The sequence below is a fragment of the Peromyscus maniculatus genome, chromosome 1 (assembly GCF_049852395.1).
Source record: "Peromyscus maniculatus bairdii isolate BWxNUB_F1_BW_parent chromosome 1, HU_Pman_BW_mat_3.1, whole genome shotgun sequence".
NCBI classification, from domain to species: Eukaryota; Metazoa; Chordata; class Mammalia; order Rodentia; family Cricetidae; genus Peromyscus; species Peromyscus maniculatus.
In genome coordinates, this window is record NC_134852.1 from 159,232,082 (window position 1) to 159,250,939 (window position 18,858).

General features: G+C 53.4%; 1 protein-coding gene across 21 annotated transcripts in view; it reads left to right on the forward strand.

Annotated features, from left to right (window-relative positions):
• The window catches only part of Nrxn2 (neurexin 2), a 103,913-nt gene that overhangs the window by 12,557 nt on the left and 72,498 nt on the right, over positions 1-18,858 (forward strand). For 18 of the 21 annotated variants that reach the window (XM_076557985.1, XM_076558032.1, XM_015999148.3 and 15 more), the window contains exons 2-5: positions 4,744-4,761; positions 9,614-9,643; positions 11,775-11,846; positions 16,280-16,581. In XM_076557985.1, coding sequence (XP_076414100.1) covers positions 4,744-4,761; positions 9,614-9,643; positions 11,775-11,846; positions 16,280-16,581 — 422 coding nt within the window. The remainder of the gene's footprint in view (positions 1-4,743; positions 4,762-9,613; positions 9,644-11,774; positions 11,847-16,279; positions 16,582-18,858) is intronic. The other 3 variants (XM_076557991.1, XM_076558049.1, XM_076558011.1) reach the window with 2 other exon arrangements.

Sequence of the window (18,858 nt, forward strand, 5' to 3'; positions counted from 1 at the left end):
TCATGGTGCTCATGGAGGTCAGAGGACAACCCTGTGGAGTTAGTTCTCTCCTCCTATCTTTGTGTAGGTTTCAGAGATGAGACTCGGGTTGTCAGGCTTGCCTGACAAGCACCCTTACCTGCTTGGCCATCTTGCTTGTTCTCTAGATTCGAATTTGATTGTCTGCCACCAACAGTGGGACCTTGGATAAGTGGCTTCTACATTTTCCCCTATGTACATATGTGTGGGTGGTGTTCATGTTTGCATGTGTATGTGTGCACACGTGTGCAAACATTTATGTGTGTATGTTGACCTTGGGTGTCTTCCTCAATTGCTCTCTACCTTATATACTGAGTCACGGTCTCTCATTGAACTAGAAGCTTGCCATTTTGGATAGTCTGGCTAGCCAGTTTACCCTGGGGATTCTCTGTCTCTATCTCCTTCTGTGTCCCAAGATTTTAGGTGGGTCACCATGCTCACCAGGCTTTTATATGGCTCCTGGGAACCTCAGCTGTGGGCACGAGCTGTGGAGCCAGCCCTTCTCTGCTTTGGACACTTGGTCTCCTCATCTCTAACGGAGAGGAATAGTCATTTGTATTCGAGGGTTATAATAGTAGTGGTGGGTACCAGAAACGGCACACAACAGGAGCCAGCCTACTTTAGTTCTCAGAACACAACAAGTGTTATTATATTATTCACTCAACAAACATAGCAATGTCTTTTACAAGCCAGGAGCTGAGCAAGCAGCTGGAAGTAGAGAGATGAATGAGACATTGTTTTGTCTCTTGCACAGTTTTGCAGTCCCATTAGGAAGCCAACTTGAAATTACAGTTACATTGTAGCTTTAACAAGGGCAATAGTAAGACAATGTGCATCACAGAACTGGCCCAGAAGAAACTGCTGCTCTCCTGTGTTCAGAACCTACAGGTATTGATATGCGTCTTAAGGGAAACCATTGGCTTTCTCAGAGAGCTATGTACTTGTGTGTGTGTGTGTGTGTGTGTGTGTGTGTGTGTGTGTGTGTGTGTGGTTTGGCAAGAGTAGTTAGAATGTGGCCTATTAGGGGAATGGAAAGAGACTGGGTGTGGCTGGGGCCTGAATTGCTGCAGGCCGGGAGATTGAAGGGGTGTGATCAGACTTGAAAGGAGTTAACCTGAGAAGACTAGACCTTCCCTGGTGAAACCCAGCAATGAGCCATATACATGCAGTAGACATAGACGGCAGTAGATACACATGCAGGAGATATACACTGCAGTAGATATACATGCAGTAGATATACACTGCAATAGATGTACACTGCAGTAGATATACATGCATTAGATATGCACTGCAGTAGATATGCATGCAATAAATAGATATAGACTGCAGTAGATATGCACTGCAGTAGATATGCATGCAATAGATATAGACTGCAGTAGATATACATGCAGTAGATATGCACTGCAGTGGATATATACTGCAATAGATAGATATATACTGCAGTAGGCTTGAGATGTGGTCGAGGCACTTAGGTGGCATGTGGATATAAACTGCAGGGTGAAAAGACCCATTGAAGGGAGATTATCACAGAGGCCTATTCAAGCTCCCAGCAGAAGAGGTAGGGCCTCACCTGGGCTGCACTGATGGGGCATGGAGGGTTTTAGAAGGTGGAACCCATAGGTCCTGGTAACTGGTGTGAACAGGGGAGGACTGCTTCCTGGGTGTCTGGCTCAAGACAGGAGAGGGCTTGGGGGAAATGGTTCTGAAGCCATCTCTGAAAGGTTGAGAGCAAGAAGCCTATGAGAAAAAGGGGCATGGTGCCTCTGACTGGCAAGTGATTAATGGGATAGCAATGGAGAATGGTCCAGGTGAGTCTCCTCCTCAGAGAATGGAGAGAATATACCACTGAGCACATGGCTTACACCCAGGCAGGTGTGCAGTGTGGCTCAGGGGGGTTGGTAGTGGGCCTGACCCTAGGTTAGGTGACATCTTGGGACACTTTTTAGAGATCAAGAATTGTAGGCTGGAAAGAGGGCCTTTGCCCTGAGACATCGAGACAAGCTATGGGTGAGGAGAACAGGTAGCTGGGGGGCAGGGAGGTAGACATGGAGGGGCCTGGGATGGCAGGTGAGGGATGCAGACAGCACACAGCAGATGCAGGAGAGAAGTGTACTGTTGCTTGCTGGCTTAATGTTTCTGGGTATACTTTTAAAAACTTATCCATTTAAAAGATACCTATTTTATTTTATATGTATGTGTGTGCGCCTGAGGACAGGTGTTTGTACCATGCGATGCAGAGCCAACAGAGGTCAAAGAAGGGCATCAGATCCCCTGGGACTGGAGTTGTGGGTGGTTGTGAGCTCCCACCATGTGGATTCTGGGAACCAAACCTGAACCTTTAAGATTAGTAAATACTCTTAACTACTGGACCATCTCCCCAGCCCATTAAAAAAAATTTAAGTCATGTGCCTCTGTGTGTGTCTGTGTATGCGTATGTGCATCTGAGTGCAGTTGCCCAAGGAGGCCAGAGGCACCTGATCACTTTGGAGCTGGGGTTACAGGTGGTGGTGAGCTGTCCAAGTGGCTTCTGGAAACCCAACTAGGGTCCTCTGGAAGAGCAGGAAGCCCTCTTAATGGCTGAGCTATCTTTCCAGCCTGGAAATACTTTTGGAAATATCTGCTATGTGGAATTATCTAGAAATCAAAATGATTCGTTCGCACAGGTGTGGGTGGCTTGGGAATGGCCAGGGTCTTCTTGTCCTAGGACCAGAGAGTTCCAGCACAGCTCTTCTCAGAGAGCCCAAGGGTTTCCCCAAGGGTCGTAACTGTGACGAGGCTCAGCAGCCTTAGGAAAATCGTGGTCTATACAGCCTTGGGGGTGTAGCTGTCAGGCAGAAGCCTCTCTGTTGTCTATTGCAGAGCATATTTGTAACATGGAGGCTAGTAGGGGTGTGGGTGGATGAAGAACGAGGTGGGTAGGTAGCAAGGCAGCTGCGTTCACTGGGGGTGGGTGGGTGGGTGGATGCGTGGGTGGATGCGTCAATAATAACATGTATTAGGTTGCTGTGCAGGTGTTGACGTTTGCTCTCAGTCTCTGCATGTGTATCACGGGTGGTATGACGTATGATAAATAGCAGTATTCATTTTTGCAGTATAATGTCCCTCCCTAAGAATGCATGAACAGATCCCACAGAATGTGCTCATAGGAGGGAGGAGACAGCATATGCACATGCGTGTGAATCGATGTCTATCTCAGGATCTGCATGTGTGTCTTTCCTTGAGGGTTTGTGTGTCTGTAGATTGGGCAGTTTCTCTCTTCTGCCTTTGGCTTCCTCTAACAGCCTTCCAGTGCGTGACTATGTAACAGCTGTCTAAAGCTTGGGGCTCCCTGATCCCCTTGCGAAGCCTGCTTGAGGAGCTGTGGCTCCCATCAGGTGTGCCCCAAGGTCAAGTCCAGGTCAGGTCTCAACAGGTGAGGCTGATGGCCCATGGGGTGTGGCGTGATCTGGGGGTTCCCAGTGTGGCCCTCTGACTTTGAACTTAAGGTGACCATCCATTTAGAGGCCCTTTGCTTCCCCCGACCCCGTAGAGGGCATCTGGGCTCATTTGAGAGGCAGAAGCAGGAGGGTTAAGACATTAGGGACAGCCTTGGCTATGTAATGACTTTGAGGCCAACCTGGCCTATCCAATATTTTGAAATAAACAAGCAAACAAACAGATAAGCAAACGCGTTCTGGAGTTGAGGATGCAACTCAATTGGTAGAATGCTTGTTTAGCATGCATAAAGCTTTGAATCTGATCCCTGGTGGTGCTTAAAAATGAACATGGTAGTGCATGCTTATAATCCCAGCACGAAGGAGGCGGGAAGACAGTCCTGAGCTTGAGGCAAGTTGTATTACACAGTACATTCCAGGCCAGTTTGGACTACAGAATAAGACTGCGAAACACTCGGCGATGAAAACAAATGCAAAAATCAAACGAAGAGTAAAGTCATTTCTCCTGATCGCAGAGGCGGAGCTGGGGTCAGAGGGAGCTTAGGAGAGGGTGCAGTCCACCCTCTCGCCTTTGTAGTTGGGGTGCAGAGAGGTTGAGTGACGCAGATTGGCAGTTCCTGGATCAGACCCAGGGCCTGGCCTGTGCCACGCTCTGACCTGGTGTGGCCGCCTTTTCCTTCCTGGCAGGGTAGGGGGCTGTGGGTGGTCGGATGCTGGAGAGTGAATGTTTCAGGCATGAGTTGTGTGAGAGCTAAATGCGAGAGTGGGTCGCTCGGTGCTTATGTGTGTCAGTGTGTCACTGAGCGTGAGTGTGTCTGGGCGAGCCCAGTGAGACAGTCTCTGGTGTGAGCATATCCCCATCTGTCTCTGAGCTGCAGCAGAGTGAATGTAAGGGGGGAGGAGCCTATCTCAGGAGTCGGGAGCCTGGCTGCTCACTGCTTTGCTTGCCGCCCTGCTTCCTGTCTCTGTGTGATCTCGGGCTGTCATGCCCCTGCTCTGGGTCTCAGTTTCCTGGCATAACAGGATCTAGTGCAAATTGCAGAAGTCCCTCTCAGTCCTCCCAGACTGGCTGACTCTGGGGAGACTCATTCAGGGGACAGCGTGGCCACTGTCCAGTCCCCAGCAAAGCTGCTCCCTGAGTTTTTAGGTTGGGTTATTCATGTCAGGGCCTTGGTGGGTTGGAGGACCTGGAACTCCTTGGTCCTTAAAGCAACTGTCCATGGCATATTTGCTAACAGGTCTCCTTTCTCTTCTCTCCCCGCTCCCCTTCTCTGAACTTGGCTGACTATAGAGGAACATCCTATGGAAGGTGAGTGGAGCCTTCTCGATCATTAGGGTAATACACATCTCCCCAAAGGGTCTGCTTGAAGGGGTGCTGTTGGCCATGTAACAGCTCCCTGCCTGCTCATGTTTGTGAGGTGGGCGTGGGGGGGACGTGGGGGGGAAGGATGTCGGGGTCTTCTTCATCGGAGTGCCTCTTCCTAGGCTTCTCTCTTCATTGACTGAGTAAGCTACTGGGTAGAGGGTAGGACTTTGTCCTTGCCAATGCTGCTCTCTGCTGCTCCCAGCCCTCTCCCAGGTGGGGGAAGGGAAGAGGGTCTCTGGGAAGAGGTGATGAGTGGGGGGAGAGGGACATAGCTGATAGTGTTGGAAGTGCCCAGAAGTGAGTAGGTAGACACTGTTTTGCCCAGCTTAGAAAGCTGCAATGGATGAGCTGGGCGGTGGTGGCGCACGCCTTTAATCCCAGCACTCGGGAGGCAGAGCCAGGTGGATCTCTGTGAGTTCGAGGCCAGCCTGGGCTACAAAGCGAGTTCTAGAACAGCCAGGGCTACACAGAGAAACCCTGTCTCGGAAAACTAAAAAAAGAAAAGAAAAGAAAAAAAAAAAAGCGAGCAAGCACATAATGGCTATGTATAGAAGGGAGTGGGGGGTGGTGGGGCTGGCTGCTGGCCTGGAGCCTGTGCTGGAGAGAATTCACGTCTCTGCTGCAGGACTCTGCCCAGTGGGGGTGTGCTTGAGAGTACAGGCAGGGTGGGGTCTGTCCCGTGGTTGGGGTGTGTGGGCAGAGCCAGCTCCTCTGCTCTGCTAAAGCTGCCCATGGATGAGAGGAAGGGGTCAGCTTCTTTGTTCAAGCCAGTCCCGGGGCAAGGATGGGAGTGGGCTTCTCTGGGGTCTCTGTCCATTCTCTCCCTGTCTTCTGTTCTGGTTGCCTCTCTCTGGTTTTCCTCTTTACCTCTTTTTCTCTAGGGGTCTGTCTGTGGACCTCTGTCTGTCCCTGACCTTCCCCAGGTTCTCTGGGTTCTACCATTCTTGGAGACTTTCCCTCAAGCTTTGCTTTCCCTCTGTTTCTTTTCCTCCTTTGGGGTGGACTAGGATTGAGGACAGGGTGGTCCACACTTGGAGGCTGGATTCTGGTTGATCTTACAGGGCCTCACAGAGGAGCTGGCAAAGTGAAGGCCATATCCTGATCAGCACCCTGCTCCACAGTCTCCTGTCCTGGGAAGACAGTGGGTAGGACTTACTCAGAGACCCCTGAACCTGGTCCTTCCGGGAGGAGCACAGTGCAGCAGGGATCTGGGCATCCTGAGTAGGGCAGGCGGTGAGGGCTCTAGGCCTGGGCATGAGTGGAACCCATTTTCCTCGTGGTATCCATGGCTTGCCTTGTCTCTCTGTGGTTTTTTTTTTCTCTATCTGGGGCTCCTCAGGTGCCCTGGTCCCAGCAGACCACTCCCCGTGTCTGCATCTGTATGTCTGTGTGTGCACACATTCATGTGGTTTGGCTGTCCGTGTGGGCCTGCTGGGCACTGGCTTGTTGCCTTGTCCATGGAGTGGCATGTGTCCATGAGTCTCTGGAGGAGTGTCTGGGGCTCTGTGTGTCTGCATCTGTGTTTGCATCTCTGTGTGTCACTGTTTACCCCTGTTTCATACGAGAGAGAAGGAGAGAGCCTGCTCATCCGAGTGGGCGCAGCCTTCTGAGGGCTGGAGATAAGATTTAGTGTGGGTCTGACTTTTACTTGCTCTTGATGTCATGCCTCCTCTGGAACAAAGGGAGAGATGGAGGGAGAGAGAGAGAGAAGAAGGGGTAGGAGAGGCTTGGGAGGAAGAAGTGGGGAGCGTAGAGACAGAGAGAGGAGCAGGAGGGGGGGTTCAAAACAAAACAACTGTGGGGAGAGAGCAGAAGACCCAGGCTGAGAGGAAAGGGCGGGCGGGGGCTGCAGGGAAGGGGCTTGGAGCAGGGAGAGGAGAGGGACCATGAGGACAAGAAGGGAAGCTCAGTTTTGGGGACGTGGAAATGAGAGCTGTGGTGGGGTGTCCTGGTCACCTGCTGGTTTAGATGTGTGTGTGTGTGTGTGTGTGTGTGTGTGTGTATGTGTGTGTGTGTGTGTATGTGTGTGTGTGTGTGTGTGTATGTGTGTGTGTGTGTGTGTGTGTGTGTGTTCGAAAGAATAGGCAAGAATATGATCCCGTTGTTTGTCTCTCTGCATGTCTCTCTCTGTCTGTGTCTCTTAATCTTGCTGTCCTTTTCTTTTTCCTCACTGTCGTCCTGGGGTCTGGGTGCAAAAGTCAAGGGTGAGACTGCAAGTGAGGATGTGGATTGGAGGCGAGGGCTTCCTCTCTAGCAGTGAGGTCCCTCTTTAGATCTCTTAGGGGTCCTCTGTGTCTCTCCTTCTCCATCTGCCCATGATGCTGGGATGCTGGGATGCTGGGATGCTGGGATGCTGGGATGCTGGGATGCTGGGATGCTGGGATGCTGGGATGCTGGGCCTAGCTTCCTCTAGGAACCTAGGCATCCTGCTCTGCAGCACCCTGAGCTCTTCCTCTTTCTTCCTAATCTCTTACAGTCAGGGAGAGGAGACCCAGATTAGCCAAATAGAGTACCCTAGGAAGGACCTTTGGCAATGCCATCCATCACTGCCAGCTTGTGAAGGGAGTGGGAGGAGGGGCAGGCGGATGCTCCAGGTAGACATGGGCGAGAGAGGCACCCCAAGGGACTGGGGCCAGGATGAGGAGGAGGAAGCTGGGGTAGGAGAGGAGGCAGGCTGTAGGGAGGGATCCCTCGGCCATCCAGTTATCCAGGGCTGAGCCAGGGGTAGACAGGAAGGGAATGGGTCTCCCCTCACCAAGATGGCTGGTGCTGTCACGCCTGAGGGAGCTGAGCAGCTGGTTGCCTTGGTGACAGAGAGAGAGTGTCGCATGCTAATGAGGCTGGCAGAGAGCTGGGCAGCTGAAGGGTCTTGAGGGTAGATGTGTGACTTCCCCCAGCCGTAGTCAGGCCTAAGGGGCTGTGGGTGGTAGGGGGGCAGAGGACAAGAAAGTGACACTCCACAGGGCCTTGGACTCTGGACTGAGGGCTGCAGGGGCCTGGATTCTAAGAGTGGGCTTTCCTGGTAAGGCTGTTGCTGACAGGCAAAGTGAGCGGAGGGTTCAGGGCCTGGGGCCTGAGCTTTAGAAGGTGCTGGAATTTCGTGAGGGAAGAGTGAGTGGCAGGGTAGGGCTGTTTGGAGCAAGGACTAAAAAAGCAGCCTGAATGCTTGAGCCCCGACCAGTGCTTTGAGTAAACCCTGTGTCCTCCCGAGAACGGCTTGGTCCTGGTGCTGCTCCGGCTGCTGTGGCCTCCTCGCTCAAGCTAGCCTTAGACCTAGAGGTGAAAAAATAAATAAATAAATAAATGAGACCCTGAGATGGAGAGGGAGGTACCGGGAGCCATTTGGCTATGAACTCCTCAGGAGTCTCCCCACTGCTTCCCGGGCACTGGGTATCTTGGCTCTCGCTCTGCCCCAGAGATGCTTACGGCTCTTTAGCCTCCATGAATCCATAATGGCTCCAGTTTCCATCCCAAGGGCCCGCATCTCAGGCCACAGGAGCTGGGATGGTTCTCTTGACAGCAGAGCTGTCCCTCCAGACAGCAGGAAGGTAGGGCTTGTGGTCAGGTGGGGAGCTGGGGTTTGGTAGGGCTAGTTGGTCATCTCAGGGGGTCCTGGGGGATCAGTTCTGTGGCTGGCCTGGTGGTGTCGGCTTCTCTGGGGTCTTGGGGTCCTGGTCTGGTTCAGGCTGCACTGACTCAGGCTCAGGAGGGTCACCTCAGATCAGGGTTGCCAGGGCTTGCCCACTGGGCTAAATTGTCCTCAGTCTGTTTCTGGATCAGTTCAGCAAGGGCCTGGCCAGGGACAGGGGACCTGTACAGTCGTTTAGGCATGAGGTGTTTGGGCTTGGCGTCCTGCCCAGGGGTCGTGGCTGTCCTTTTTGGACCTTGCTGTCCAAAGGCCCATGATTCCGCAATTCCCAGATTGTGAAAGAATCACGCCACCATCTTTCGCTCCAGAGTTTCCATAGACTCAATTTCCTCTTCCCGCTTCCCTGGTTCCCCAGAGCCCTGGTTTTCTCTCGGAGCCTGCTCCCTCTACATGAGGCTGGAATGGGCAGCTGGAAGGCTTAGGATTGGAGAGGGTACCTTTTTAAGTCCCGGTGTGGAGGTTTCCCTTAAGACCCATCCATGTTCCTTACACTTGGCACTTTCCCCCAAGGTCACGGGGACCCAGAGGCTGTGTGGGGTGGTGGTTGGAGACCCCCCCTTGCCCACTCAATCCCCTCTAACAGGACACGCTCTTTTTCTCCAGGTGGCTTTGATTTTTTGTGTTGTGTTTTATTTTCTCCTCCATCCGAATTGTTTTTTTCTCGTTGACCGTTTTTTTTTTTTCTGTCCACCTCCTGGAAGAAAAAAAAAAAAAGAAAAAAGAAAAAAAGAAAAAGGAAAAAGCAGCCTTTCCAGAGCCACGCTTCCTCTCCTTTTCCTTTTTTTTTTTTTTTTTTTCCGGCAAGAAGAAAAAAAAAAAGAAACCAAAAAATTCTCTCCTTCCCCGTAGCAACTCCCTGCCCTGTCTCCTCTGGCTCACACCTCTCGCCCACCCCTCTGACACCCTGATCTCTCTCCCCTCCCCTCCCCTCTGCTTCTGCATCGGGCCCCTTCCCTCAGCTGCTGGGCTGGGGGCTCTCCCCCGATGTCTGTCACAAGTTAAAAAGGGTTTTTAAATTGTGGCAGCAACAACTTTCCTCCCCCTCTCTCTGGCTGATTTTGATGACTCGTGTTTTCTTTGTTTCTTTCCTCTTTTCTTTCTTCCTTTTCTTCTTTTCTTTCTCTCTCTTTCCTTCCCCTTTCCAAGGTCCGGCTCACCTGACGTTAAACAGCGAAGGTATGGTTTGAAGTTTTGGTTTGGTTTGGACTGGATTGCCCCAAACTGTGCCTGGCTTTTCTGTTCTCTTCCCTCCCTCCTTCTCCCTCACCCTTCCTGCCTCCCTCCTTCCCTCCCTTCCCTCTTCCTCTGCCATTTCTTTATTTGTATGGGGGTGCCTGGCGGGGGTGGGGCCGGTCCTCTCCCTCCCTCCTCCCCTCCCCTGGGTCCACTGTCTACCCTCATCTCACCTTGGTTTCTGATGTCGAGATGTAACTCTCCTGCCGTTGTCTCCAGTCTCTTTTTATTTCTCCTTTCCATTTTCCTGGTGGTATATCTTGCTTTTCTCTTTCTCATGGTGGTATTTGATTTATTTCCACTCATCCTGATCACTCCTTTCTTTTCTATGAATGCGAGTAAAAAAGAAAAAGGCTTGGGTTGCAGAAACGATTTGAGGCAGACACAGCCCCGTTCCCCTGCTGCTGTGGAAGACACTCCATTCAATCCCTGTCCCTAAAATGAAAAGAGAAGATGTGGGGGCTGGAGGTGCAGGATCCTCCCTTTCCACGACACCCCACCCTCTGCCTTTACCTCCATTGCCTTTTGAATGTCTCTCATTTCTATCAGATGACAATATATCAGAGACAGGTGACTGTGTCGTGATCACACAGCCCTACTAGGTGGCGTGGCTGGGGCTAAGTCCCTCCCACTAGTCCAAACCCCAGTGTTTTCTAGCTCTGCAGCAGAGCGTTGCTGTCCTATCATACACAAGGCCCTGGGATCCAGTCTCAGCACTGCAGGGGTAGAGGAACCCTGGCATTAAGCAGCCTGGAAGAGAACCTAGGAGTTCTGACTGATCCCCTCCAGCTCTGACCTCCCTGCCATCCCCGTTATCCACCTCTGTGAGCACCTTGAGCACTGCTGTACCTATACATACAAGAGACAGGGCTGAGTGTTTAACTGTGAGCAAAGAGATGGTGGGACCACATCTGGGATGCAAGAGAGTCTCACTGAGATCTGAAATTTAGGATGGGTTTAGGTCTGAGGAATGAGGGCCTGGGATTCATGCAGGCATGGGAAGTTAAAGCCGAAGTAAGAAGGAGGAAGTCCCACACCGGGAATTAGGAGGAGGGTCCTGGCTGAATCACATCCTTCTTACCTCTAAATTCTTGGTTTGGGGAGTGTTGGCTGTGATTCACCTTAGACACTGATGATGTTTTCTTGAAGGGTCCTGGAGATGCTTCCCCTCATCTAGAAGATTCTGCAACTCAGATGTTTAACCTAGTCTTAGTTCTGGGGACTGGAGTTGGAGGAAAAGCCCAGAAAGGAACCTTCCCTTCTATCCCTGAATCCTCCTCTGGATCTAGCAATAGGGTTGGTTGCCTGGGAGCCAGGCACCAGAGAGCATCTGTTCATAGGCAAGCCTGGGTGAAGCTCCAGCCAGTCTGGAGCCCAGACATGGCAACCTGTGCCTGTGGGGCAGAACTGGGCCCTGTGTGGTGATGAACAGGAGAATGAAGCTGAGAACTGATTTCTGAGTAGGAGTTCCCTACATGCCTGGTGAGCACAGCCCTCTGTGAGCGTGATGGAGGGGCAAACCTGGGAGCCCCATAGTCTCAGTGGAGACTGTCAGAGCGCCCACTGTGGGGACTTAAGCAGGGATAGGTGGCCCATAAGAGGACAGGTACAGAACAGGAGGGATTTTGGAACACAAGTGTCCATGTCAGGCAAAAGCAGGTTGATAAGAATATTCTCTAACCTGGCGGAAGCTGTGAACAGAGGTACCCAGTGAAGGAGAAGCATCAACCCCAGGGATGTGGCAGTGACCCCACAGGATGAAGGGGAAGTTTGGGGACAGGTGTTCAGGGCCTAGGTCGTCAGGACTGCCCTTCTCCCCGACTTAGTCTCCTCACTCTGGACAAAGGCTGGAGATCAGTGGTCAGAAGTCTGATAGGGTGTGTGGGGCTGGTGGCCTTTGGATTGTCACATGGCCCCTCAAGAGATCTTGAAGGCCAGGGAGTCCCCAGAGAAACTCTCCTCACCTGCCTACAAGCAGCACCTTTGTCCTGGATAGAGCCTTCCGTCACCTCAAGACTGGGATGGGACTGGCTGCCGAGTCCCTGTGCCTGACTCCCCAATTCTGCTTCTCCAGTAGGGTCCTTACTGTTCTCCGAGGGGGGGGCCGGGAGAGGAGGAGCCGGCGATGTGCACCAGCCGACAAAAGGTCAGTGATCCTGTGGTCTCCAGACAGCCCAGCCCTTGCCCTGCTGTAGGCTTACTGCATTCTGGGAGGAGAGGAATCTTCACAGGTGTATGGCATCTCCCTGTGCCTTGCCTCCAGGCTGGTGGCAGGCCTGCACCCCACTGCCATTCTCCGGGCACCTTTCCATGCCCCACTGTGAAGGACCACAACCTCCATCTCTTTCCCCAAAGTTCAGCCACCCCGATGACGTACCAGAGCACAGATGCCCTTTCCCGTGAGTGGTCAGGCCCCTCCCTAGAAAGTGTTGATGTGGCAGAGTGAGAGGTGGCAGGGTACCATCACATTCTAGAAGCCTGCTAGGCATCTTGCCTGGGGGAACCTGGTAACATCTGTGATCTGTGTGTGTCACCTATATTGTCCCAGTAAAGCATGGTGACATTTAGTGGCAGGCATTATTGCTTTCGTTTCATAGCTGGGGAAACAGACACCGGTCAAAGCCCCAGATGCCAGCACAGGGCAGACCCCTTCATGTCTTAGGAAACTGGGAGTCCAGCTCACTGGTTTTGGCCAGAGGCTGCTTCTCTCAGGACTCTTTTTGTTGAGAAATGTCCAGGCCTGCTGGTGCCCTCTTGTCTGCCTGGGCTTGTACGGTCCCAGCCCCCGCTCCGGCTCCCTGCTGTCTACAGCCAGGCTGTCCTTGCTGGCAGTCTCCCTGAGCCCCCGGGCCAACCTGGACACTTCCGGGAGACCCTTTTGTTCACACCTCCTTCGAATCAGTCAGACCACACCCTGTCACCCCATCTGTTTGCTGCCCCTCATGGCTCTGAACCCCTGAACTCGAGGACAGGGTTTTCATTCTCTTTCCATGCTCTGCACAGCTCTTGGCATATATGTAGGCATGAGGTTAGCACATTTATTTAATTAAAAATTAAATTAATTTTGATAGGCTCTCACTATGTAGTTTTGGCTGACCTGGAGCTCACTATGTAGACCAGGTTGGTCTTGAACTGACAGAAACACATCAGCCTCTGCCTTCTGAGTGTTGGGATTAAAGGTGTGCAACACCACACCTGTCTCACAATTATTTGAAATGAGTGAATGGTCACTGTTCCTAGGAGTCTCACTGACGGCCTAACAAATAACTACAATAAACCATGGTCCACGTGAGTGAATGGAAACTGCAGACTTTGTTCAGAGGAGTTAATTTACTTATTCATTCACGGAGGAGAGCATGTGCACCTCCACAACGTTATATCCGGGGACAGAGTCACTTTGGGCTGCATTATGTCCTGTCCTGCCCTTCATCATTCCTGCAGCAACCTGGGAGGTAGGGCTGGCATGTGGTTCCTTTGTTTCTCCTCCAGAGGAGAAAGCTGGGCTTAGAGCTGCTGTGACTTGGCCAAGGTCACAGAACTGGCTGGCAGGGCCGGCACCAGCGCACAGGTCCTCTTTCTCACGCCACATTTCCTCCCCAAGGAGCCGGACAAGATGTTACTAGGCAGTAAGTGCCAAGTGAACAGAACACACAGAACACACAGAGCCAGGCGGGCCAGAGGGGCTGGAGATCTTCCCAGAGGCCTTTGAGCTGGGTCTGCAAAGGGGGCAGCTGTGTCCCTCTCTTTCATGGTACTTGGAAACGCAGTCAGTTCTGGCCACAGCCAGCTTTGTTGGGAACACTCTTGAGGCCACAGACTCCCTGATGGAGAAGCAAACAAGTACCAGCAAGGACTCCCTTCCTGCACGCGGAGCTCTTAAGGGTTGTCGTTTCTCACGTGCTGATGGGAGTTGTAGTTCCTGGCCATGGCCTGCATGGGTGATGGAGCAAAGCGCCCCCTGGCGCTTCAGGATCTGAGCATCCCAGATCCAGCTAGTGCTCTGAGGCGCTCCCGGGTCACAACTATACATTCCCATCCCTGAGGCACCACCCCCGTCAGGGGCCCTTGAGGGCCCCCCTCACCCCACCCCACCCCGCTCCGTCATGGTTCTCTCTGTGTCTCTCACTCTCGCGCTCTCTCCTTCGGTTTTCTTGCTACGATTGCCCACCCGCCTTCCACCCCTCTCCTTAAAAGCACTCAGACTCCCTTGGACAGCTCAGTGTCTTTCCATTTCTGGGCCGAGAGGACTGGGGTCCAGCCAGCTCAGGCTGGCAGCGTAGATGGCTTTGCCTCCTCCCCTGGGTCCACCTGAGGAGTCCAGGAACGGCCTCATTTCTGCTCTTCGCCTTGGCAGCCACGGTCCGGCCTCAGCCCCGCCTCTCCGCTTTTTTCCTGACTTCTTTTGTTTGGTCCCAATCACTTTTTCAGGTGGCTGCCTTATATTCCCTTCCTTCTGTCTGGATCTCTGCAATGTGATTTGCTTTGACCGCAGTGAAGGTGAAGGAGTAGAAGGGGAGGTCTGGCTTCTGGGTGGGGCTAACAGGATGGGTGGTAAAACCAAGGTCAAATGCATTCCCCTTTCTGGTCCTTGAGCCCCCTGGCTCTGTCAGTGTCTGAGCAGCAGGCCTGGTTGCTATGGAAACACTAAAGCCCCAGAAAGCCGTGGCTTTAGTTCCCCAGAGGTCCCTGTCCCCTTTCCACGCTGGCTGGCCCTTCTCCTTACCTGTCCCCTCAGGGTTCCCTCCTGTTCTTTATCGATAAGGTTCCATGTGGCCTCTCTTTCCCTCACAGTCCTGTCTCCATTTCTCTTCCGACCCACGGATGGTCCATCTTTGTCCCCTTCCAGGCTGGCCTCCCCACGCCACCATTAAACACATCCTTGTCTCTGCTGGCTGCCTCACCTTTGTTTCTGGTCCCCTAAATAGACAGAGGGAGGGATTCAGATTGTCCCTATGTGGCCCATGCCCAACCCCCCTCAGCTCGCTGCCCTGTGCCCTCAGGACACAAGACCTTGCCAGCTGCAGTGAGGGCTATGCCAGGCACTGGGGCAGCAGCTGGTGCCTTGGCATCCGGATGCAGTGGGGGCAGAGTGTGGGCAGCCTGCCTGGAGGGAGAGAGGCAGGCTGTGTGTGCCGGAGAGGAGTTCTGCAGAATCTGTAATGAGAGACCCTCACATTCATCTATGGACCTGCTGCTCAGCCCTGCCCCCGGGGAGGACGGGAGCCTTGTCATGTCCTCCGTGCCCATCACACGGTGCCTACGCTCCCCTGGACCTTGAGAACACCCCAGGAGAAGCTCAGATCGCTCAGCCTCTGCCTAAAGCCCCTCATGACACAGTCCTGTTTGCCTCTTCTCAGCCGGAGAGGCTGCAGGATCAGTATTTGCTGACAGAGAGACAGAAGTCACTGCCTGGATGCAGACCTTCTCCTCTCTCCTGATTTGGAATCTGGTCCTCTGCCCCGTGCTTGTGCTCTGGTGTGAGAAGTTGAGGGGCTGGACCCCGACTCTCTGGTTCCAGTCATGGTCTTTTTACTTGTCATCCATGTGTAGACCACCAGCAGTCCCCATGGCCCTTCCAAGGAGTTATGGCTTCCCACCTAAAGAGTGCCAGTGGAAAGGACCTTGGGCTGTGTTCTGTGTCCATGTACACACACACACACACACACACACACACACACACACACACACACGCACACACACACACACACCCCAGCTAGGTGTTATACATACAAACAAAGTCTAGGTGCTGTGTCTATAAGTAAAGATACATAAACACACTCACTCACACATGTGCACACAGGTCATGCACATCCATGAGCATACACACACATGAGAGCCAGGCCCTCCCATGCCACTCACTTGGCATCTATGGGTCACACACCTGGCACTGTGAGGCTTCTTAGGTTGGAGGAAGAAGTTGGGAGAGGAGGGCGAGCTGGCATGGTGAGCACCCATGTGAAGGCAGCGAATGGCCGGTACCCTGGTGTATATCCCTGTCACTCGCGATGCCTTCCCATGTGTCATGTCCCTGTTCCTCTCCACTCCACGGCTTCCCAGTCTCCTCATCTGCTAGACAGCAGACCCACGGTCTCATCACTAATGGAGAGGCCTGAAATTGCCCTGTCCCTGGGTACTGAGAGTAGCTCTACCAAAGAAGAGGCAAGAGGAGAGGCAGGCTGCTCAGGAGGCGCTGCCAGGGAGAGGGCAGGCAGTCTCTTGCTTCTCCCCCACGTGCCTTTGTTCCGGGGTGGCAGGGGTTGAGAGCATTGGTAGGGAGGAGATGGAGGAGCCTGCAGCTTTGTCTGGCCCTGTGGCAGCTTAATTGTCAGCTGTCAGTGTGAGAGCCACTTAGCAGCCCCTGCTTTGGGAATGGACCTGGGGGCAGTTGACTTTTGATAGCAAAGACAGCAGGGTCCAGGTCGACAGGATGTAGGAGGGGAAGAGCACCTAAGTTTAGAGTTGGGACCACAGGACTCCGGCGTCCAGGACCCATGCTTGGGCTGCTGGAGGTGAAGGGGGAGGCTCTGGCGTACCCCATACACTCAGCCTTCTCCTGTTTTCCCAAACCATGGCGTCCAGGCAAGGAGGAATTTGTGGCAACCTTCAAGGGCAATGAGTTCTTCTGCTACGACCTGTCACACAACCCGATCCAGAGCAGCACTGATGAGATCACACTGGCCTTCCGCACCCTGCAGCGCAACGGGCTGATGCTGCACACGGGCAAGTCGGCCGACTACGTCAACCTGTCCCTCAAGTCTGGGGCTGTCTGGCTGGTCATCAACCTAGGCTCGGGCGCCTTCGAGGCCCTCGTGGAACCCGTCAATGGCAAGTTCAACGACAACGCCTGGCACGACGTCCGGGTTACCCGAAACCTGCGCCAGGTAGGGGGAGCAGGAAGAAGGCCCGGGGTCGGCTGTGTCGGGGGCGGAACATGCAGAGAGGACACAGCGATGCCTTGGCTTTGGGGTGGGAGAGAACAGAGCTGAGCAGTGAGGTGGGGTTTTAGAGAAGAACAGAGTCGGGGGCTGTGCGAACCTGAGGCGTGGCCTCGGCTGTGTGACGGGCTTCTGAGACCTCACCCGCCAGGGAGTTGAGCTAGGGGGAGGCATCAGAGCTGTTCCTGGGCAGAAGCCTGAGGCCAGGAGTAGTGCTGGGCTCAGATTGGTAGGAGCAGCTAGGGTGCCGAGGCCTGGTGCTGTAGACTTGGGAGGAGGGAGCTAGAGCCTGGATGAGGGTCTATCTAGTGGGTGGTGGGGTGGGGAGGGGGCCTGTAGGGTGGGCAGCAGGACACTGAGGAAAGCAGAGATACAATGGGACAGAATATGGTCTTCCCTCCATGGGGCTTTCCCAGGGCAGGGATGCACTGGGGGAAGGGAGGCAGCGGTGGGTGAGAGAGTCGGACCCGGGGAGGGCGGCTGGCCCTGCTTCTCCGGGAGTATTTGATTTTCTTCCTGTCCGACAAAGCCAGGCTTCCCTTCATGTCCATGTTCACCTTCTGCTGGCTAAGCCAGCCTGCAGAGGGGGCTCAAGTAGGTTTTTTGGGGTCAGGCCCTGCATGTAGGGCCTTCTTTGCAATGTCCCCTGTACCTTCAGACCCTACATAAGGCCTCTTAGGCGTGGCTCCCTTCGCCGCTCTCAGGATCCAGCCATGGCGGCGGCTGCAGACTAGGCATCTCTCTGGCCAGGCTTTGCTGGACAGGAGCCTTGCGGATAGTTTCCAGCCCTAGGAAGTCCCCATGTCCACTCACACCGACTTTTCTTCACTGGTAGGTGAGGCCCCTGTGCATTCCCTGGGGGCTCCTGTCTCTGCTTCTCTACAGTGGCTTCCCTGTTCCTTACTTGGGGGCCCCCCAGTTCTTCATTCTCTTGGGTCCCCGGTATTGCAGCTAGCGCGCAGCAAGCTGTTGCAGCTTCATCTTCCACGGCCGAATGCAACGGAGAACACCGAGCAGTCCTGACTGTGGAGGCTGCGTCCCAGGCCTCACGGCTGCTCTCTTGCCATGAAGTCTTTGGACTTCTTGTTTCTAGTCAGGTTAATCTTCTGTTCTCATTCGTCTCCTCTTCTTTCTCCACTGGAAGCCCCTCAGTGGGGCTCAAGGTCCCGGCTGGCCTTCCATCCCTCTGACCTGCTCTTATTTCACACCGCTGGGGGACGGTTTAATGGAGGTTCCCCTCTCTTCACACCTCTCCCCTTGCTGAGACAATGTCCTGACTAACTGCACGGCTCTTTCCGGAAGCCTGCAGCGGCCTGTTGCGGTCCTGTGTGGACGTGCCCATTCTGAGTGCTCCTTTTCCCCGTGCTCTGTAGAGTGGCGTGTTTGTGGGGTCACTTCCCCTCCAGGCAGCACCCACACCCTGTGTTCTGTCACCCCATTCCCAGCCAGAGCACTGCCTTGCCTCTTATCCCCACCAGCGCGATCAGATGTCACACACACCTGGGATGCTGTCAGGTGTCACACACACCTGGGATGCTGTCAGGTGTCACACACACCTGGGATGCTGTCAGGTGTCACACACATTTGGGATGCTGTCGTCAGGTGTCACACACACCTGGGATGCTGTCACTAGAGCTGTCACGCTTGCTGACTTGTGTCACTGCAAGCCCACAGATCTTCATCAACGTGCCATTTGGCCAAAAAAAAAAAAAATGGTGATCCACACTGGACACAGAGCGGAGAAGGCGTGCTCGCTGCCCTTGCAGCTCCTGGGGCAGGATAGGATTGTTCCAAATGAACAGGACAGGGGCTGGGGAGATGGCTCAGTGGGAATAAAATGCTAGTCACACAAGTGTGAGGACCAGAGTTCAGATCCCCAAAACCCTTGTAGAAGCTGGGCAATCGTGGTGGCCACCTGTAATCCCAGTCACAGAGGATCCCCAGGGTAATCTGACTAGCTAGACTATCGAGGATGGGCAAGATCTGGGCTAAGTGAGAGACTCTATTCAACAAAGGAAGAGTGGTTAGGGAAGCCACCCAGTGACATCCAGTGGCAGCTTCAGGCCGCCACATGAATTCACACATGTGTCTTGTGTGCTCATGCCCACATGTGTGCTCACATATGTGAACATACATATACACACATGCAATCACACCACACACGTGCAAAAATAAATGAAATACATAAATGAACTAATTTTTTAAAAAATGATCAGAATAAGG